General features: G+C 48.9%; 1 protein-coding gene across 2 annotated transcripts in view; it reads right to left on the bottom strand.

Moving 5' to 3' along the window:
* Window positions 1-1,582: 1,582 nt before the first annotated feature.
* The window catches only part of SGSM2 (small G protein signaling modulator 2), a 40,881-nt gene continuing 20,861 nt past the window's right edge, over window positions 1,583-21,602 (bottom strand). The window contains exons 5-24 of one of the 2 annotated variants that reach the window (XM_066333616.1): window positions 20,845-20,912; window positions 20,240-20,385; window positions 19,648-19,782; window positions 19,101-19,225; window positions 18,740-18,807; window positions 18,234-18,394; window positions 17,590-17,719; window positions 16,095-16,229; window positions 13,384-13,534; window positions 12,792-12,856; window positions 10,860-11,005; window positions 10,307-10,435; window positions 7,598-7,780; window positions 6,914-7,264; window positions 6,130-6,254; window positions 5,606-5,688; window positions 5,023-5,132; window positions 4,589-4,685; window positions 3,656-3,823; window positions 1,583-3,373 (exon numbers count right to left, since the gene is read on the bottom strand). In XM_066333616.1, the coding sequence (XP_066189713.1) occupies window positions 3,285-3,373; window positions 3,656-3,823; window positions 4,589-4,685; window positions 5,023-5,132; window positions 5,606-5,688; window positions 6,130-6,254; window positions 6,914-7,264; window positions 7,598-7,780; window positions 10,307-10,435; window positions 10,860-11,005; window positions 12,792-12,856; window positions 13,384-13,534; window positions 16,095-16,229; window positions 17,590-17,719; window positions 18,234-18,394; window positions 18,740-18,807; window positions 19,101-19,225; window positions 19,648-19,782; window positions 20,240-20,385; window positions 20,845-20,912 (2,665 nt within the window). In that variant the 3' untranslated portion in view covers window positions 1,583-3,284. The remainder of the gene's footprint in view (window positions 3,374-3,655; window positions 3,824-4,588; window positions 4,686-5,022; window positions 5,133-5,605; window positions 5,689-6,129; window positions 6,255-6,913; window positions 7,265-7,597; window positions 7,781-10,306; window positions 10,436-10,859; window positions 11,006-12,791; window positions 12,857-13,383; window positions 13,535-16,094; window positions 16,230-17,589; window positions 17,720-18,233; window positions 18,395-18,739; window positions 18,808-19,100; window positions 19,226-19,647; window positions 19,783-20,239; window positions 20,386-20,844; window positions 20,913-21,602) is intronic. The other variant, XM_066333617.1, reaches the window with a different exon arrangement.

Here is a 21,602-nt window from a genome sequence, read left to right as displayed (position 1 = left end):
AATTTACTGAAATACTGAATATTGACAAACTAGACTGTAAAGATTTTTATGTGTTTGGATACATCTGCTATGTGAAAAAGCAACTAATTTTGTACATATTGTATTTTTACTATTCAGCTGTACAATACTGGCTCTTCATGCTCCAGAATTTAGGTATCCAACATGAATGATATCCATGTAATAAGCACTTGCCTGAAATAAATATAAAACTGAAATAAACATGCACTGAAATCGGAAACAGGTTTCTGCATTTGCTTCCCTCTCCTTTGCATGCAGATCCCTCAATTTGTTTGTGGTTTCCCAGTTCCAGGGGCAATGCCTTCCCACCCTTCAGCTGCGTGTCACGGATCCGTGGGGCTGGAGCTTCCCACTGAGGGCCGTGTGTGTCTGCAGCCAGCCGTGCTGGAGTCTGGGAGAGCTTGGGAACGGTGCCCTGTGCCCTTCTCCTGCCGAGGAGCCCACCGCAGCCCTGCTGCAGGGCAGAGGGGCCCAGCAGCCCCACCGAGGCCCAGCAGAGCTGCGTGGGGCCCGGGCCCCTCCGGCTGAGCTCAGGTGAACTAACTGCTCTCTCCCCTGCAGGTGCTGGAGCGCCGGGCTCTGCTGCTCCCTCGTCTCCAGCAGTGACGGGATGGATGTGGACGTCCCCAGCACTGGGCAAGTCACACCCGCGGTGGCACTGGGGACAGCGGGTCAGGGCTGGGGCTGCACCCCGGGTGGGCTCAGACACAGGGGCTGGGGGACACCACGGGGCTGAATAACTGCTTTAGAAATTACTGTGCAAAGGAAATGGGGGGGATGTGTGGGAAGGACAGAGGGACAGGAGGCAGCTGTTACCCCAGTTGTGCTCAGGTGCCCTCCCAGGCCCACCAGAGGACACAAGGACATTGGAAGTTTATTTAGGCCATATCTTTGGATGCACTTTGTTAACAGGGATAAATACCTGATTAGCAGCTGTAATGAGCAGTGGCTGAGGAAAGGCTGCACCCTCCCCAGCACACAGAGGCCTTTGTTGGGCCTTTTCATGGTGGAATGGGGAAATGTTCCAGAACTTCCCAGGGACTCATCTCCAGGCAGACGTATTTAGCCTAAAAACCTGGAACATGGCTTCAGAACTGCCAGTAGCAGCCAAGGAGACAGGTGAGACTGAGGAGGGATTATCCCTGCTACAGAGGAGAGGCAGCCAGAGGAGTTTAAAGGGTTTGAACAAGGACTGGGAGTGATGGAGGAGGATCTCTCCTGGAAGTCCAGCAGCTCAGCTGCATTTAATGCAGCTGCAGCATAATCAGGCCTAAAATTTCAGGATGAAACTTTAAACACTTGTTGTAAGCCTATTTCTGTTCCTGGGCTGGGCTGGCTCAGGCCCAGCCAGTGGGTACGTGAAAGCTGCCCTTAAAGTAATTTAAGGGACCTCAGGAGTCTACTTAATGATGACCTATTTATTGCCTTTAGCACTACAGCCCATGCAGCTCATCAGAGAAACATTAATTACATCTCTCCCTATCCTCCCAGACAGCCTCATCCCTGTTCCATTGCTGGAATCACCTTGGGGGGAGAGAAATCGCTCACAAAGAGCTCCACAGGATGCCTTGATGATAAGTATTTATTCATAAGTTACATTTAAACATAAATAATTGAGCAATAAAGAGAATAATCTGCTCCCAACAAAAATAAATAATACACAACATTGATAAAATCCAATCAGACAGAATGTTCTAACAAATACAGCAAAGTTCACCGATTGGGTTTGTGTGAAACAGCTGTACAGAACATTCCCAACATACCAAAGGAAAATAGTGCAGTATTATCTGTACATCCAACACTCCCGGGCTCTGGGAATTGGAGGTTTTTGTCACTCTTTTCATTCTTTTAAAAAATACTTCTTCAGTTTTGAAATGAACAGACAGACAAACCTGGAGCACTTTTGGGACTGCAGAGCAGCTGTGGGGGCTGTGGAGGTTGGGCACTGCTGGACTGGGGCTGAGCTCAGACCTGTGCAGGGCTGGGGCTGCAGGATTCTGTGTCAGGAGCCTGGGTCATCAGCATCCCTGGCAGCTGCAGCTGACTCCATGAGCAAGAACCTCCTTCCCTCCCTGTGCCTGACCCAGAGACAGACTTTCACTTAGCAGCAACAGGCAAGTAGAGCACAGGTGAGAGTTCTGCCCCAGCAGTGCTGGTGGGAGCCCAGTTCTCCCAGCCCCTGCCACTCCCTGGGCACGGGGCTGGGGCACAGACTGTCCTGGGGCACACGGAGCTCCACACAGAGCAGGGGCTGCAGCAGCCACCCAGAGCCCCCACAATTCCAGCTCCTTCCCCTGGCAGGGGCAGATCCTGCTCACAGACGAGCGTCTGGTTTGTGTCTGTGAGTCCATGGAGACTCCCTCCTGAAAGCTCTGCAGGGCAGGGAGGAGGAGGAGCGTGCACTGAGGGATCTGGAGGAGGCTGGCACTGCCATCTGCTCTCCATGGCATGTGAATCCATGGCTGTGCACAGCACAGGGAGCAGGAGCTGCCAGTGTGAGCAGGCTCCTGTCCATGGGCTGAACCTGCTCACCTGACAACACGGAGCAGAGCCTGGCAGCTGGGAGTGGTCACAGGGTCAGTTTGCAAAGCAAGACAAAGGCAGGTCTGTGTGGGCCGTGAAGACTGAGCAGTGTGAGCCACTCAGCCAAGGCCAAACTGGTGTTGTAGCTCATGAGCTCATCACTGCTCACATCAACTCTGGCATTTAGGTTAAGGCCATTCTCCCAGCCAGGAACCTTATCAGCTTTACTCACTGCTAAATACAAACCCAAATGTTTTAGCAATATGAGCTCAGACACGTTCTCTTCCATGTTCAAGGCAAAGACAGTGAGTCCAGGACCATGCTCCTCCAAGGACCCAGTCCAATTGCAGCAGTGGGCCCAGCCTCGCCTCCATGGCAGCTTCTGGCAGAGCACACAAGGTGCATCCAGGCTTTACAGGTGCAGTAAGTCAAAATAGAAATGTTGCAGTTTGTCAAATCCCCCCTCTGAACATCGCAAAGATGTAGACAGTTGTCTTCTAGAGAGGGAAACAGAGAATGCAAAAAGATTTTGTCTAGAAATACAAAGTGAGTGTAACAGGGACTATCAAACACCAACCTCATCTGGTGAAGGGGAAGTTCAGGTTTTAAAAGTCTGTTACCGTCTCCTCACTATTTATTACGTTACATGGAAGATGCAATTAAAACACCATTTGGAATTACAGTGCAAGGAATGCTCCATCCAGTGGCTCACAGCGAGGCCCCAGGGCCAGCCTGTTCCAGGGTCACTTGTTCTCTATCAGTGTCTGCACTTTGTAGACAAGGTCTCTGGCTATCCTCAGGATCTCTGCAGCATCGTGGTGCTCAGCCATTTCTACGAGACAAGACAAACAACTTAAGGTGGTGACCTTCCTGCCCTGGCACAGATAGGCATGTGGCATTAGCATTAATTACTGTAACAAGCAGCAATCCCAGAGTGCTCCAGAGAGTTGGTTTTGGAGAATTAAAGACAGAAGTGGAGGAAGCCCTTGTGCTGCAGCAATGAGACTCCAAGCTTAAAACAAGCAGGGGTTTGTCACAACAAGAATTGCACCAGACAGCCTCAGGAAGGGAGAAGGAGCAAAGTCTCATTACTTTTTATCAAAATGGCTCTTACCATTAAAAAACTTGATGATATCAGTGAAGTCCATGTTGTTATCACGGATAATCTCTCGATAAACTTCCACAAGTGCTAAGGCAATGAAAAGGACAAAATGTTCTGAAGAGATGTGCTTTGCTGCCCAAATAACTTCCCACACTGTAAATACATCCTCGTACAACAATTCTGAATGGGAATAAACATTACAAGAGCATCTGATTATTGAACTGACCACATCCCTTCTCTCTCACCAATGTCTACAGGCCTTACTCAGACATGAACAGAACCTGACGCCTCCTCCTTTTCCTCTCCCCCTCTCCTCCAGCCAACTCCTGTCACCAGTGCACAGAACTGGCTTAAAGAGCAATTACCACAACCCAGAAGGTGGCGTGGTGCAGAGCCAAGCCCAGGAAGGAACCTGAAGCACAGTGACCATGAGAGCAGCACAGGAGGCCCATGTGTTCTGCAGGGCTGTGTGACAGGCTGCAGGTCTGCACACGTGTCCAGGTGTATCTTGGCTTTGCAGTGGGCCTGTCAGCACCAACACTCTGCTGGAGTGTGCTTGTGCAAGGGTCCTGGGATCCAGGGCTGCTCCCACACAATACCTCACCCAGACTACAGCAACTTCTGAGCTATTGCTGAGCTGCTCCTTGTTACCAAAGACAGGAGCTACCAAAGCTTACACAGGAGTGGGATCACCTTCTTGGGCAAACAGGCATCTGCACTGGGCAGGAACTTGGCTTCAATGACATCATCAGGAATTTGCAACTCCCCTTTCTAAGCCTGGACTCATTCCAGTGCTGTTTCATCTCAGAGCAGCATTGCCTTTCCTGGCTACAAACTCTCCAGTGACCCCAGCTGCCACTCACCATCCTGACAGACACTCACACCAAAACACAGAACTGTTACAGTTCCAAACAACTCTAAACTACTGGCACAGAACATTATTACCTCTTTTAAAGTCAAGCAGGAACCAGCGATAGCAGAAGTAAAAATGAGTGTAATCTCCATTCTGGTGCATCAATTCAAAAAGTTCTGAGTCCAGAATCTAGAATGGAAAACATCAGGTGTCAGATGTGGTCTGAAAGCAGCCAGGGTCAGAGGTGCTGGACCCCACTCTGCTCCTCATGCCATGGTCAGAGCAGCTGCTCACACAGGAACAGCCCTTTGCTGTGTGTGCCAGTGCTGTGACATGGGTGCCCTGACTCAGTGAAGTGGCAAATGTCCATCTCTGCCTCCCCTCTGCTCTCAGGCTGCAGCTCCACAAATCCACTCACAACTGCTCCTCCCCAGCTCTGAAGTCACAGCTGAAGCCCACTCTTGGAGCTCTTACCCTTCCCTGCTGAGTCCTGGGCCTCTGCCACAGCCTTGTCCTGCAGACTCACCTGGATGAGGGAGCGCATGTTGGCGAAGTGTGTGTCCATAGCACCTCCATTGGGGAAGTTCTGGCTCATCCTCTTCATCAGGTGGCTGAAGCAGCTGTAGGCCAGCTGATCTGCAGGGACAAGGCAGACACTCAGTGCTGGCAATTGTGGGACTTCTTGAACCAAAATAATGGAACCGGCAGGGCTTGGGAAAAACAGGGGTGTTCTTTCCCCTTTGCTGTTCTCTGAATCCCAGGATTTAGATGAAAGAGAGGTTGGTTCCTGACTCTGGACCATTTTTACTAGTTATGTTTCAAAGAATCCAGCCTGCAGTTGACTTTTCAGTGTCAGCAACTGCCAGAACACATTAATCTTACTAACTTTGGTAAAATTAAATCTGGAAGTGAGTGACGGGGCAGCCCCAAGACACTAATGTTAGCCATTTCAACAGCCACAGGTGGAGAAAACACAAATCAGGAGCTGCAGGTTTGATTTTGCAGGTGAGCCAGCCCTGGTTAATGCAGACAACCCCTCCTGAAACAGCATTTCTAAGGAAAGACCTCACTAAGGATACCAGCATGTCCCAAAGGAAAACCCTTCCTACCATTGTCAAGAATAACCATCAAAGGAGCCAGGAGGTCACACATGCCTTGGACATAACCAACTTCTAGGTGCTCCCAGACATAGCTGTGGAAAGAAGAAATCCTTGTATTGAAGGCTGATTCCATATGTGAAATAAATCCTAAGCAGCTGCTGAAGGTGGGAGTCTCAGAACCTTCTGACACTTCCCAGACTGTTTCACAGCCCTTTCTGTTTGCTGCCTGGGTAGAGGGGCCCTCTGAGCATGGAGGTATCATCCTGATCAGGAGAAACCCAAACCCCAGAGTACATTGAGAGAACAGTTCTCTAAAATAGGGTCTGTCACTTGAGAAATCTTCTCAAATCTGCATTCTAAACTTGGATCCATGCTCTAACCTGCCATCCTGCCTGTTCCTCCTTCTGGCAAGTTGTTTGAAATTCATTAGTGAGAACTCTAATTGACTGTTATTTGCATATTATTATAGTTTATAGATTATCTTATGGATTATGACAAAAAAGTGAAAGTAGTTGGGTTTACAAGCTCATTACCTGCACATGACATTTCGGAGCTTCTCCAGGTTTTCAGCAGTAAAATACCAGTAATTCCGGTCACATCTCTGGACATCTTTATCAATTCTGTGCAAATTTAAGGCAACAGTGTCCAATAACTCTATCTAGAACAGAAAAGTTTTAGTTAGATCTGCCAAGTTTACAGCATTCCAGGACTCTGTGCAGATTTGCTCTGAGAATCACCAAACCAGAAACAGCACAATTACACTCAGAGCAGATGAGGGCATCAAAATACTCAATTACTGTCAAAAATGCCAGGTAAAACACATTTGTTTTCACTGGGAAATATGCCAAACCTGTCCTATTTCCAAATGGCTATTTCCACCTAAATAACTTCAGCAGAGAGAAGCAACAACTATGCTGCTGTGTGACAGCAAGAGGTGGTGGCATCTTGAATCTAGATTGAGGTTGTGGTTCAGTTTGACTAGATGGAGGTTTTAGCTTGATTTAAATTACACTAGAATCTTACAAGCAGTATGTTGTCCTCATCACCAGACCCTGGAAAGTTCTAACTGCTAGCAATGTACCCACTGATTGTCTGGCCCTCCTACTTTAAAAAAAAAAACCCAATTTTTCTTGCTGCCTTATTTCCAATTAGCTCAAAATCCAGATGAAAAGATTTGGATGCAAAAATCCTCAGTTATCCTCCCACCAGCTGCAGTTCTAGTTTGGGACTCTCGTAATATCCTATCTGAAAAAGCACCAGTGTTAGCTAAAAACGCAATGCTGTGCAGAGAGATGATGGTGTTCAGTTGTGACCTACTGTGTAGGAGGCAGCGCAGACAGAGGTGACATCCACGAAATAATCCCCCTGGGAACAGAGCTGCTCCTCTGCGGCACAGTCCTTGGCGCTCTGCGCGCGGGGTGTGCCCGGCTCAGTCCTCCCCACCTCAGCGCTGCCCTCCTCCTCAGCCCCGTCCTCGAAGGAGCCTCCCTGCCCGTCGTCGATGCTGGACAGGATGCCCGAGGCCACCGAGTAGTTCCTGGAGGACGGCAGCCCCGAGTCGGGGGAGTCGAACTCGGCGGCCGCTGGGGCTGGTGCTGTCAGCGCGGGCTCCTCCTGCCCCTTGGGCTCCTGCTCCACAGAGTCTGCCTCGTCCACAGATATGAACACCTGTGACAGGTAACACACACATCAACAGCAGTGATCATCTGCCCTGCGCCGGGTGTCACTAAAGGACCCACAAGGAAGAGATGGGGAGAGCTGTTCCTCTGCTGGGAGGGGATCTGCCTTCCTATATGAACCTTAGAGCCCCTTAACCATGAACAGCTGCAGATTATCCAAAATTCAGACCTGCCCTTCACTCTAACATGGACACACCACAGCTCCAATCTCTTCCCAGGGTTCTGCAGCTGTGCCAACCTCCACCTCCGCCTCCCAGGGCTGCACCTCTGCAAATGCTGAGCACTGCCCACTCCAGGTGGTGAGTGGGAAGGGAGCACCTACATCATTGCTGATGGTGGAGTCCCTGTGGATGAGCCTCTGGACGTGGCTGTCAATGCTGCTGCCCGATGAGAACTTGGCCAGCGTGGCTGAATGTGACTCCTTCTCTCGCTGCTTCACAATGACCTCGCAGGCCTTCCACTCTGCCATCACCTTCTGGTACCTCAGAGCAATGTCTGCATCCACCTGCAGGCAGACACACACCTGAGACACTGCCCTCCTCGCCAGGAGGCACTGACACTGGAGGAAACAGCAGGGAGAGGTCTAAGGAGGGTGCAGGGTCTCAGACTGAAAGCCCAAAGGATGCTGAGGCCCTCCTGCTGCAGCAGCACATCCCTGTGACTGCAGAGGAGTAGTCAGGTGTTGGGTATTAAATGCAGGGAATTAATAACACTGTAGGCACACAAAAAGGATCCATGAAAGCAGGTGTATACACTATTGATGGCACTGTGACAGTGACCCAGGGTGGAACAAAAGATGTCATTTAAACCTCACACAGAAGTCAGATGCAATCTACAGAGAAAGTGCTGCCTCTACCTGCATCATCCCTAATTCCATCACACCTCCTTCCAACTCCTCTGTTCCAGCTCTAAGGTGAAGCCCTTGTGAAGAATTCCAGGTCACAGGTTTATAAACACCAGCCTGTACAATCAGATCCAGGAGAAACTCTGGAATCCAGCTCCTGCAGCCCCGTCCTGTGGCCACACTGTGCATGGCCAAATCTATCTGCGCTGGGCACCACAGGAATAAAACAGATCTTTGTCACTGGTGGTTCTCTCTTTTGAAAGACAGCCTCAGAAACCCCCTTGAGCTATTAAGGGACGTGGAGCAATTTTACTAGTCTGTCACTTGTCAAGAGCTGAAGAGAAACCACAATCGTGAGCTGGCTGCAGGCTCCACACTCTGCTGGCTGAGCTGCTACCCGAGTGTTCACGCTAAGAGCTGCAGGCTGTTTGTCACTTGAGGTAGCTGTTGAGTCATAAATCATAAAATACAACATGAGTGGAGGGCTGGAGGACAGCCACATCTGGGAGTGCAAGAATCAGAAGACAAAGATGATAAATCACCTGCAGTTACTTCAGTTAAGGACACGATGAGTTTCCTGTACGTGCAGGTGTTATGACTGTTTTCATGTCACTCATTTAACAGACTCCTACATTCAGTGTAAGCTTCAGTCTCCAATAACCCATTCCTTTGAGGAGTCAGTTATTACTCTTGTTTACTACTGGTGTGAGTAGCTAGTTGCAATTCCAAGTAAGTAGGTACCCCTGGGTTGGTAGGGTACAAACCCAGGGAGAAAAATCTTCTGTAGGAGCCTGTGTTCTGCAGATCAGATCTTTTCTATCTTGTAACATCTCTGTATGAATTTACTGTAGTTTTTTATCATACATACGGATTGCAGTATTTATCTCTTCTTGCAAAATCTCCTGTGTTCTAGCTGTACAAATGCACGTGTCCTTTGGAGATGGGGCTACCATCCATGAGAGATGGCTTCACATTTCCCACTCTAAAAATAAAGCATCTGGGTCCTTTTGTTCATTTCCAGACATACTTTTTATTTCTACACATGGATCATAAATCCAATAGCTCATATACCTGTGGAGATCAGAGACAGCAAAATGCAGTCTATGCAAGAAACCTCCAATATCCTGCCTTTCTTGAAAATCTGAGATTAAAAAAAGAATGGAGCAGTGCTCAGTAGAACATTCCTGGTGTACACACTACAGCCAGAAAATCTATAATAAACATCTACTAAGATAACTGGGGGAGAATCTGGACTGTGACCCAGTTTGAACAGTGAAGGGCTCTGTTTCTCCACCTGTGTTCAGAACTGGCATTTGAAGATTATTGGGAGGAAAACAACTCAAATTGTCTCAGCAATATTTAGTAAAAAGGGAGCTGCTTATAAAGTGCCCCATTTGCAAGACACTGATTTGTCCATGGCAAGGCTCAAGGTCAAGCTGCCCTTCTGCTCTGCAGGTGCTCACAGGGATATAAATTACTCCTTGGCATGTAAAGTAATTGGGAGTTAGCAAATGCCAAATGTTTTGATATATAAACCACCCTTTATCAATTTAATCCAGTACAGAATCAGCTACTGCATGAGTACCACCTCTCTGGTAATAACACTAACTGAAAAGCAGATTAATGTTTAATTATATTCCAGGCCAAACCTCATTACTGTTCCATCCAGTTCAGCCAATCTTTGGGTGATGTCACAGAAAAGCAATGTTTTACCACCACACAGTAACTCCAGAGGGTCCATCTGGGCTGTTCTCAGCTCCAGCAGAAGTCCATGCATGCTGATGCAGTACCATGGAGAAAAGGCAGTTATTTCAAGGAGCACTCTGAAGTGTAATTCAGCTAACACACCATATAAGAGGTGAGTAAAATTCCCATCCCAGTCTCAATGTCTCCCTATTTTGTAAGTGAAAAAATCTGTGGACACAGGGTGTGCTCAGGGCACGTAGATGCCACAGGCAGAGCTGAATGCAGGTTCCCTGACTTCAAGAAAGAAAAAACTCTCATTTAGTGACATTCAGACATTAAAACATGGTCTCAAAACCCCTCTGCCAGCATGTGTTACTAATGTTTTCAGTAGTGTTTTTTCTCTTGGGAATATTACACAGTAATAAAGACCAACAGCTGCTGTTCAGAAAACAAAACCTACTCTGCAAACATAATTCAGATTCCACAGAAGCTAAGGCTTACCTGATCCATCTCCTTCTTGGCCATGCCAAATTTGTAGTGACCTAACAAGAACGGCCACACTTCCTTCCGAATCTCATGCTGGACCCCACCATAGTAAACTCTTCTTAGTAATTCCAGTTCCTTGTAGTTCTACATTGGCCAGGAGAAAGAGGTGTTGAAGGCAATACATCTGTATGTAACTCAGGGACACTCAGAGACACTTCACACTGGGGACAGAGACACTGAATACATGCAGGACACTAAATAAATTCTGCAGCTTGATTCAAGCCTTTAGGGCCTTAGCTGAAATCCAGTCTAATACAGGCTGTCATGCCTTCCACAAACATAATCTAAATTTGAATAGATCAGTTGCTTTGATAATTTATATCTTTGCCATCATCAGAGAAGCAAAGGAGAGAAGGGATTGTAAGAACTGACTCACTCTCACTAGCTGAGAGGTGACCCTGTGGTCTAACACCTTTCATGTTTCTTGGGGCTCACTGCAGGTGGTTCCCTGCCCAGAGCAGCAGTGTGTGCAGCCCGTGCAGGGACATTAAGGGGCCGTGTCACTGACCTTCTTGTCCTTCTGGTACTTGCTCCAGACCTCCTTGGTGAGGCCGGCGGCGGCGCTGGCGGGTCTGTCGGGGGGCACGATGCTGTGATTGACCAGCGCCGAGAGATGTGTGCGCACCGTGGACAGGTGCCGGCAGTGCGCCAGCCCTGCGGGGACACCAGGGACAGCTCAGACACAGCCCGGGGACAGCTCAGACACAGCCTGCCTGGGGACAGCTCAGCCACAGCCCTGACCAGCGCCAAGAGGTGTGTGCACACCGTGGACAGGTGCCGGCAGTGCGCCAGCCCTGCGGGGACAGCGGGGACACCTCAGCCACAGCCCGGGGACAGCTCAGACACAGCCTGCCCAGGGACACCTCAGCCACAGCCCGGGGACAGCTCACACAGCCTGCCTGGGGACAGCTCAGACACATGGCCCGGGGACAGCTCAGACACAGCCTGCCTGGGGACAGCTCAGCCACAGCCCTGACCAGCGCCGAGAGGTGTGTGCGCACCGTGGACAGGTGCCGGCAGTGCGCCAGCCCTGCGGGGACACCGGGGACACCTCAGCCACAGCCCGGGGACAGCTCAGACACAGCCTGCCTTGGGATGGCTCAGCCACAGCCCGGGGACAGCTCACACAGCCTGCCTGGGGACAGCTCAGACACAGCCCGGGGACAGCTCACACAGCCTGCCCAGGGACACCTCAGCCACAGCCCGCCCAGGGACACCTCAGCCACAGCCCGGGGACAGCTCAGACACAGCCTGCCTTGGGATGGCTCAGCCACAGCCCTGCTTTGGGGCAGCTCAGACACAGCCCTGCCTGGGGACAGCTCAGACACAGCCCGGGGACAGCTCAGACACAGCCTGCCTGGGGACAGCTCAGCCACAGCCCTGACCAGCGCCGAGAGGTGTGTGCGCACCGTGGACAGGTGCCAGCAGTGCGCCAGCCCTGCAGGGACAGCAGGGACACCTCAGCCACAGCCCGGGGACAGCTCACACAGCCTGCCTGGGGACAGCTCAGCCACAGCCCGGGGACAGCTCACACAGCCTGCCTGGGGACAGCTCAGACACAGCCTGGGGACAGCTCAGACACATAGCCCGGGGACAGCTCAGACACAGCCTGCCTGGGGATGGCTCAGCCACAGCCCGGGGACAGCTCAGACACAGCCTGCCCAGGGACAGCTCAGCCACATGGCCCGGGGACAGCTCAGACACATGGCCCGGGGACAGCTCAGACACACAGCCCTGCCTGAGGACACCTCGGCCACAGCCCAGGGACAGCTCAGACACAGCCTGCCTGGGGATGGCTCAGCCACAGCCTGCCTGGGGACAGCTCAGCCACAGCCTGCCCAGGACACCTTGGCCACAGTCTGCCCAGGACACCTCGGCCACACAACCCTGCTTTGGGACACCTCAGCCACAGCCTGCCCAGGGACACCTCAGACACAACCCTGCCTGGGGACAGCTCAATCACAGCCCTGACCAGCGCCGAGAGGTGTGTGCGCACCATGGACAGGTGCCGGCAGTGCGCCAGCCCTGCGGGGACAGCAGGGACACCTCAGACACAGCCCTGCTCTGGGGACACCAGGGACAGCTCAGCCACAGCCCTGCCTGGGGACACCTGGGAACCCCCAAGGGACAGCCCTGCCTGCACTGAGCTCACTCTGCACTGTGTGAGAATGAGCAATTACAGCAGAGCCACAGGTTAAACAGATCAGACATGGACCAGCAACATCCACGTCTATTACACTGCCATATAAAACTACTTTCTGTCTTCACTGTGCATCACTCCTCCCATTGCCAGCTGCAAAACTCACAGATACTGAAATAGTGGCACATCCACCCTACTGCCCTGAATTTAGGGTCAGACTGCTTTCTAAGCCAAACATCCCATGTTGTTTAGATAAGCATATGGATACCACATGGGCCAGATATAAGAAGCTTCACTTACATCCATAAAAGGCTCTGGAAATGATCTGCTTCTTCATGCTTTCACACAGCATCTTTAGTGGAGTTCTGTGGACAGGCATCAAGAGGACAAGAACAGGTGGTGAGGACAGAGAGCATCAGGAATTTCATGCTGATCCCTGTGTCCTAACACAGCAATGTTTTCTCTGCACCAGGATTTATTTAGTTAAAGGACATAGTAATAACAAACTTCACTATTCAAGCATTTTCCCCACCAACATTTTGACCCCAGACAGATTTCCACACAGCTGCAATTGCCGCAGGTGCACTGCAGAGATCTGTGTCAAACTGAACTGTTGCCCTTCATTCAATTGTTAATGACTTGTTAAAGATAACATTCCCAAAGCTGAAGTATTTTACACTAGACAAATGAACTAGATGCAATTTTTCTATCAAAATGTGACTTGAGCGTATTTTAATAAATAAATTCCTTGCTGCCTAAATTAATCTTTTTATGTTAGAAACTACTTGAAAATTGTTACTCTTAGTCTTGAGTGCTGCAACCACTCAAAACTTCCTGCTTTTACCTGTGGCATGCCCAGTCCCCAGGTAAGCTCTGTGCACAGCTTGCTCACCGGTCGTGGATGCAGTTGCAGCAGCTGGGAATGTCGTAGGGAGAGCTGCCCATGGAACAGGAGATACAGGAGGAGCCCTGGCTGCAGTGCTCCAGCTGCCACGACAGCAGGTTTGCCCCAAAGCCTTGCATCTCTATCATCTCACTGGTGTCTGTGGAAAAACCAAACACGACAGAAGGACATCAGCCTTTTCCCTTCTCTCCCCCTCCTCCTTCTGTGCGTCCTGGTGGTTCATGCTTCACTTCTCAACAGGCTCTGGACCTCGGTTCCAGAAACGGGAGAGCAGCATCCTCAGAATCACTGCTCTGGACCTGCAGCATGCTGTGCAGGGTGCCTTCCCAGGAAGCCAAACCCCTTCACCATTTGCCCCTCTCTTGCCCATGCACATCCCAGTTCATGTTTCAAGAGAATAGAGAAAAGGGTGCTGCAGTAACAACTAAACCAGTTCTTGTGTAATACTATGGAAATGTTATTTATGGCCAGAAGAGATCATCTAGCCCAACCTTCTATTTAATTCAAGCCTCAGAATTTCATTTTGCAGTTCCTGGAATCAGCCATGGAACTGCTGGTCCAGCCAGATTGAAAGCTGGAGCACAAAAGAAATTAAGGCAAACTGAGTCAGTTACTTTCAGAAGATGCTTCTTTCCGCCTCAGAACCGGATCCTAAAATACTTAGCACAGAAGGACATTTCCAGTCCTGCTAATGTCCACACTGTATTTATAAAAGAATACTCTCTACAGGAGTATGTGATCCAACTGTACAATGCAGCTTCCTGAGTTATCCCTGCTCCAGCAAATCTATCTGCCTGTTTAACCAGCTTCAGAAAGGCAACTCAAAAAATCAGCAGTTCCCTTCAGAAAGCCTGGCTTCAGCTCTTCAGCCTTCCCAGCTGGCATTTGAACTCGTGGGGTTTTTGGCTTATAATAAATAACTGGCCTTTCAGCTCACCCATGATTAAAATTAAGGCAAATACAATAATGTATGTCATAAAGTATGCCACTAAATTAACAGTTACAAGCAAAATCCAGTCCCCTGGGCCGTGCTTTTAAAACAGGTATTTGTTGAGTGGTGGTGAGGGCAATTCCAAACCATCTCATGCATTTTAAATCAAGGTAGCACAAAGCATTTTAGGAGTGCCTATTAGAAAGTGGGCAGAGGTGAGGGAGGAGTGGAGTAAACCCATTTGTTAACAGAAAAAGCACAGGCTCATGCGGAAGCAGTCATGTGTGTTTCATTTCACAAAACAAAGTGTGATGCAAAAATGCTCTTCACCTTAATTCTTCAGGAAGGAGCTGAACGACCCAGTCTTTATTGCAGCTTCTTATTGGGTTCAAATAAAAACCACTGGATAAACATTTTTAGATCATTAGTTTTTGCCTCCCTTCTGTAGACAGGAAAATTGGGTTTTTTAGTTTTAATTTTTTTATTCTGTTTTTTAGAGAAACAAGGCAAGAACCCCACAGAACCTAAAGATTCAGATGAAAGGTACCTGAATTAGTGAAGAATTAGAGTGAACAGCATCTTTTATTTAATTGTAGTGGTGTTAGCTGTAACTTCAGCTACATGCAAAAGTCGAGCATGTTGCAAAATGTCAAAGCAGATGGCTGGCAAACCTGCTACAACAGTGTTGTCATTATGGGATGGGGCTGCTGGAGAGACAGCAGCCCAGCCAGGCTATTCCCAGACACATCCCTAACTCTACCCTCCCCTTGGAGATGAAATAACCAAAAGCAGACACCTGGCAGCCATTCTAGTGGGGTAACTTACATGTTCTATCACCTGACTAAAGACTACATTGTGTTCCTTATGCTTAATGTGTATGTGGCAGTCAAATGTTCTCCTTCCCATTTTTGCCCACATCCAGGCACAATCAGGACACACTGAAACTTCCTAAAACAATGTCTTCTTTCAAGGGGAACACTATTTTTGGAACCTCGTTCTGTCCATGCCTTCCAAGAACTCTTTATTAACTTGGGCTGGGCTTTATCAATTTTCAGGGGCTGCTCCCTTGAGATAAGTGTGGGCAGTCTGGAGGAATTGAGGCTCTCTTTAGAACACCTGTTCATACCCTGGTCTAACCCAGAACTTCAGCATTGTACAGAGATGCAGAGCAATTATTGTCTCTTACAGTCAGTCTCACCAGTCCAGGGTACAAAGGCAAGCACTTCTCAGAATTCAGAGCTAAACTACTGAATGCCAAATGCACAGACATCTTGAGAATACCAACTTAAATAATATGAAGAAATAGATGACAAATCCGTGGAGGGTGGTGGAGCTCACAGCTGATCCTCTGAAGCCCACCCAGCCTATGGATGCAAGTGGAATGAAAGCACCAACCCCAACGGGCACTGCATCTCCACACAGCCTTCTCTGAATACTCTGCTACCTCATCTGTGAGATCACAAAGCTGTTACACACCCTCCTTCTCTCCTGAGAACCTGCTCTAGGATCCAGCCTTTATGGAGGTGGGGCAGGAAGCCCCACAGGAGGTTTGCTGCTCAGCAGCACACACATCAAGGGACAGGGAAGATGCTGTTCCCACTCCCCACAGGCTGTGAGCCCATTCCCAGCCTGTGCACAGCCACCTCCATCTCCAGGACTCATGGCATAAGTGAAGTGTCTGTCCCTGTAATAATGCCAACACTGTTGTATGCATCAGTGGGAGGAGCTGCAAGAGAGCTCTGGGACACAGGGGGAGGAGGATAAAAACCTTTCATCCTATTAGGAGCTGTGAGGTTCCGAGAGCAGATCATTGATAGCATTGCGTGTAGCTTATCTTCCTCCTCCTCATCATCGTCAACAGAGGTAGAGCGGCTGGCAGCTAAGTGGTGGTAGTTAATAGTTACTGCTCAAAGAAAATAGTGAAAGAGGAGCATAAGAAGAAAGAACTCAATGCTGTGGGAAAGCTCAAAAGGACATGGTCAGCAAAGACAAAGGGCCTGAATAGTGTCCTCTGCTACAGGGCACAAGCTCTAAATGGGTGTGAAAACTGAGTTTCTTACAGAAACAAAGCATGCTCCACCAAACTCAGACCAGCCTTTGAGTGTGCACAGGCTATGAGAGCACACACACAGCACACCTTGGCAAGGGGAAAGATCCCAGTGCCAGCCTGCAGCAGCTGAGTACGCTTTTGAGCAAAGCTCCAGGGGAATTCTAGGCTCCAGCTAGCTTCTGTCCTTCCCTGTGCCCTTAGCAATGCTGTGGCCCCTTCTCTGAAACCTGTGCCAGATGCATCTGGACAGCAAACCCTCACTCCCTGCTGTGTGTGGCTCTGCAGACAAGCAGAGCTCCTGCCTGGCACAGGACCTGCAGCTCCTGGCCCACGAGCAGGAGGGCTCCTGCAGCCTCTTCAGCAGGCCAAGCACAAGGTGCTTTGCTGGTGTGTGCATGGACTTACCTGTGCCAGCCCAGGAGCCCTGACACAGCCCAGGCAGGACTGTGGCCCAGGCCCAGGAGCTGCACAGGAGACTCCTGCTTTCTCAGCTGCACTAAGCCCCAGTATGAGCAGTAACTCCCCTGTAAACTTTAGGTCTGACCTTCCCAGGAAATTCTTGCTTCTTTGCCAAGGGGAATAAAACTGAACATGCTGTTTGAAAACTAGCTCAAATGCCTTCTTGCATGTAAGGAATTTGTATTCACTTATGACATGAGGTGGTTTGGTGTTTGGGAATTCATTTAGTTTCCTTGGAAGGGCCTTTATTTACCCATTGTTAAGTTGGTGCTTCCAAGCCAGGGAAACTTAGCCCAGGGAGTTCTTGGGGTACTTTTAAGAGTTTATGGTTGGGTTTTTTTCCTAATAACATTATGAACAAGCATCGTGGCCAGTAAAAATATCCTCACTTCAAGAGCAAAACTGCTCTTGGCTAGTCAAGTAATCTTTTTTGTTTCGGTCTCAGTTTGCAAGCCCAGGGGAGTATTTTGAAAACTTCCTCTGTAAAACACAGAGTAAATATAAGATTCCCCACCTCAGCTCCATTTCCATTAAGACAGTAAGTCTCACTGCATCAAGGAAACCTAAGCTGTACCTGTTGATCACAATTATCTCTCAGTGGAATTTATTAGAGGTTTGGGGTTTTTACCCCCTTACAAAAATGTGGCTTGTCACCTGCAGGTACTTCCCAGGATATTACTTAGAGATTTTCTCAGATGCCTGATTTGGTTTGTTTTGGGTTTTTTTTCAAACAAAGCAGAACAGAGGCACTTACTGTTATCATGCTTGTGTCCAGGATAAATAATTCTGAAGACATAGTCCGTGGATGTGTCCTCAGCTGGCATCTCTTCCAGGTCCACTGATTTGTTGCTGTTTCGTTTCCGAAGCTTTGGAAACACCTTGCCCTAGAGAAAATAATAATTCCATACATTCAGCTATAAGTGACCAACAGAGTACAACAAACTAAGTACTGCAGACCTTTGGTACTTTAGATCTCCAAACTTTCAATGTTGGGAGGAGGTGAGAGAGAAAACAGTGGAGTCATATACAACTGGTGGTTTAGGGGTACTTAATACTATTTTTCTGTGTGCTATAAACCAGCTTTTTCTTGTAATCTATGGGAGCTGGGCAACCCAAGCCTCTGGCAGCAGCTCTGTCCAGTCCATCTGAGTCTCACTGCTATTGTGTGGGTTTGTATCTCGATGCAACAGCAGATTCCAACTCATTGCTCCATGGGGTAATGGAGGTATGAACAGTCTTTACAGACCATGTGTATAAGAAGCAAACTGGACTAAATGGTGTTATTCTGCATCCTATTTTACCATAAAGCAGCTGGAGGTCAGTGCCCAGTGCCCAGACCCTGTGGAGCAGAGGTCTCACCACCAGCCCCACCCAAGAGCTCACCAGGAAAAGCAGTACCTTGCCCTGCTGGGACCACAGTGGGGGCTCCAGCTGGCCACGGGGCAGGAGCCCATTCTCCAGACAGGACAGGAAGGCGAGGAGGTGCCCTCCTTGGGGGAAGTGCAGTGGAGGCCTCTGGGTCCCGTCCTGACTCACCAGCACTAATGTCCATCTGCTTTCTGCTGCAAGGAGGACAAGAGGAGTCCACACTGTTACATCAGAGCCTCAATTTTCTGCTCTTACCTTCTAAGTAAATTTTATTTGGGATCATCTCTAAGTAGACAGATAAACCTTTGTAAGGCACAGTGTGATCTAAGGACAATATCAGCCCTTTAGTCCTGAAGAAACTCAAGATACAAGCAACTACGAAAGCCTCATACAGTTGTCATCCTCTATCAGCTGGAGATTTTAACCTTCATTCCCACAAGCCAGAACTGATCAGAGGTGTTTCTGACACTGAGGAAGGAAAAGCAATCATTCAAGTGGCTCTCCTGTTTATGTATTTTTAAGGAATACATGCTTACGTTGCTGATGGCAGTGGATGCAGACGATCTGGCTCAGTGGCACAATCAAGGCATAGTCCCAGTAAACACTAAAAGGGAAGGAAAGTGCAGAAAACACTGTTTTTCCATATTCAGGAATGCTTGCAGTTCCAAGCACCTGATAGGAAGGCTCCGCTAAGCCAACAACTGCCTATTAAATTTCATCAATTAAAGCAAATTATTAGTCAAGTAAATGGCAAAGGAAAGCTAGTTACTCCACACTGGATATTCTGGTACCAGGTTTGTACAACCTCTGCTTCCCCCTTCCCCTCCCCTTCCTCTTTCCTGGTGCCCCCCAGCAGGTTAAACTGTGCTTCCCATCTTTCCTGAATGCAACAAGTACCTTTTCTCCAGTTCTGAATCTCCAAGGGTTCCATTCATCAGCTGGTTTGGAGTCCATTTTAATGTCAAACTATCTGCTGATTGATGAAGGGAGAGATACCCAGGAATTGCCTCCAAGTCATCTTTCTGTTCACAGAAGCAACAAACAGACAACCCAGGTGACTCAAGTGCACAAAATATCAGCATAAAATATATGTTCCAGTCTTTCTATACTACACAAGTTCCAAAGCTGCAGTATCTGGGAATTGCTGAGGGAAACAGCAGCAGCAAACAACTGTTATACAATATTGCTACTAGAAAGAGGGGAAAAAACCAGGACACAGCTGGTTTATGAAATATAGTTCAGTTTGGGCCCACAGGCCCACTGCTCACTGACAGTGGCCAGGCAGTGGAAGCATTTGTGGCCTGTCAAATCCACCCCAGGCCCGGAGAGCCAGAAGGCAGCTCTGTGCTGAGAAGGGGCTGCGGTGAGCCCCTGGCAGTCTGAGCTGTACCCCAGCGACGGAGCAGTGCCTCCTGCAGTGGCAGCCCAGGCTGCAGGCACTCACCGGCTGCACCAGGACGTTGTTCTTGCCGTAGAGCAGGTGTGTGCGCGAGTTCTGGTGCAGGGACTCCACGTACTCCCGCGCCGAGGCCGCGAAGCGATCCTCCGACGTGCTGCCGCTGGAGTGCCGCTTGCGGATCTGCACACGGGTCAGGCCACCAGGTCAGGCCAGGCCAGGTTACCAGGCCAGGTCACCAGGCCAGGTCACCAGGCCAGGTCACCAGGCCAGGTCAGGCAGGGCACAATCCAGCAACCCAGTCTAGATAGAGGGTGCAACTCTTGTGCAGACAGGGCCGTTTGCAGGGAAATCATCTGGACTCTTAATTCAGCCCTCACCATGGCAGCTCAGAGTTTCTTGTGAACTACCTGGTCAGATCACAGCTGTCAAAAGCCACAGAATTTAGTGCTGGATCTCAAACTTTTCTACATACAGATAAAGAGGACACTGTGGCCCAAATGGACTTCTAATCTGTGACAGAGCTCCATCACAGAAGAGAGAAGAAAGGCTGTTCCAGATTCAGGTATCTCCCTCACGGGGCTGTTATCATTATCAGCCTGTGTCCTCACTCAGAAACAGGTACAGAGTCAATACCTACTCCCAGGGCTGGGCGCTTGGAGGGCGAGTCCTGGCGGCCGTGTGCGCCGTGGATGCGGTGCCGCTGCACCAGCTCATCAGCCGAGGGGTCTGTCCAGTAATGGTCAGCTGTCTTCAGCTTGGTGTACTCCAGAGCACACGGTCCAACTAGCACAAGAGACCAAGGGAGAAACCTTCTGAGTCTGGTCACAGACACACCCAGTGCTCTCCTGCTGGCTGAGCACTGAAGGGAGATTTCCTTCTCAAGCCAAGTGAATATTAATGGTCACCGGTCCTATGGGATCAGCCCACAATACAGATAATAACATAATAATGTATTACTCCTATCACTCAGGGCTGTATAAGAGTATTCCTGTAGGACACAGCAGCATTAGCAGTTACAAACTGCCAGCAAGCATTCAGTAAAAATCCATTCCCATTTTGCTTTCTGATCCAACCAATAATTACTAGTAAACAAAATGATCAGTCTCTTCTGGTCTGCAACAAAACGTCTTCACTGTTACTCTATTATAAATAGTTAACTACATACAAGATATAAAACTCACCTCCTGTAATACTGTCACAATGCAAAATGCTTTATGAAGAAGTAACTTTGCAAGGACTCACCTAGCAGAGAAGCCAGTATTGGGCCACAAACAGGATCTGCCAGTAAAGCCTCCTTTTCATAGTATTTACTAGGAATAAAAGATCAGAGCTCAGTTAAAAACATTACTTGATATGAACCATTTCAAAGCTTGGGTTTAGCTACAGGTCTAACACAATGGGCCTCTCAATATGCTCGTTTTGTCTCATCTATTTTTCAGCTGAGCTCGGAGAGGCAGGAGCTTGCCTTGTGCTCAGTGTGTTTACTGAGTATATTTGATCTGGGGCTTTGGGCAGAATTACAATATGGGAACAAACAATAGTTCTCTGCAAGCAATTTTGTCCATTTTTCCACAGAGACAAAACAATCCACACATTCTTAAACATCCCTTCCATCTGTGAGGCATCATCTTGAAACACTGTGAAGAACAATGAACTACTACACTGCTCTTGCAATGACCCCAACGTCTTGCCACTGTAGCAGGCAAAGCTGCTTTACAAAACCACATAGCCAAAAAATCCAAAACACCCACAGTTCTTGAATGCCACTGTCCTCTGTGGTCTGTTCACTAGATGGGGCTCAAACTCTAAAGCACCTGCTTCTCCTCCACACAGAACAGCTGAAGGATGTGAACATGGAGCATTTGAGCAGTACTGACAAAAATGCGTGGTAACAAGTCTTATGAAAAGGTTTGTTTTATTCACCAAGCCAGGTTCTCAAAATCACACACCTGCAATGAAGGACCTGATCCTAACTCATCTGAACAGATGGGAAAGGCAGT

Source organism: Sylvia atricapilla, chromosome 20, assembly GCF_009819655.1.
Source record: "Sylvia atricapilla isolate bSylAtr1 chromosome 20, bSylAtr1.pri, whole genome shotgun sequence".
Classification (NCBI taxonomy): Eukaryota; Metazoa; Chordata; class Aves; order Passeriformes; family Sylviidae; genus Sylvia; species Sylvia atricapilla.
Note: the sequence above shows the minus strand (reverse complement) of the source record. Positions and strands in the feature narration are given on the sequence as shown.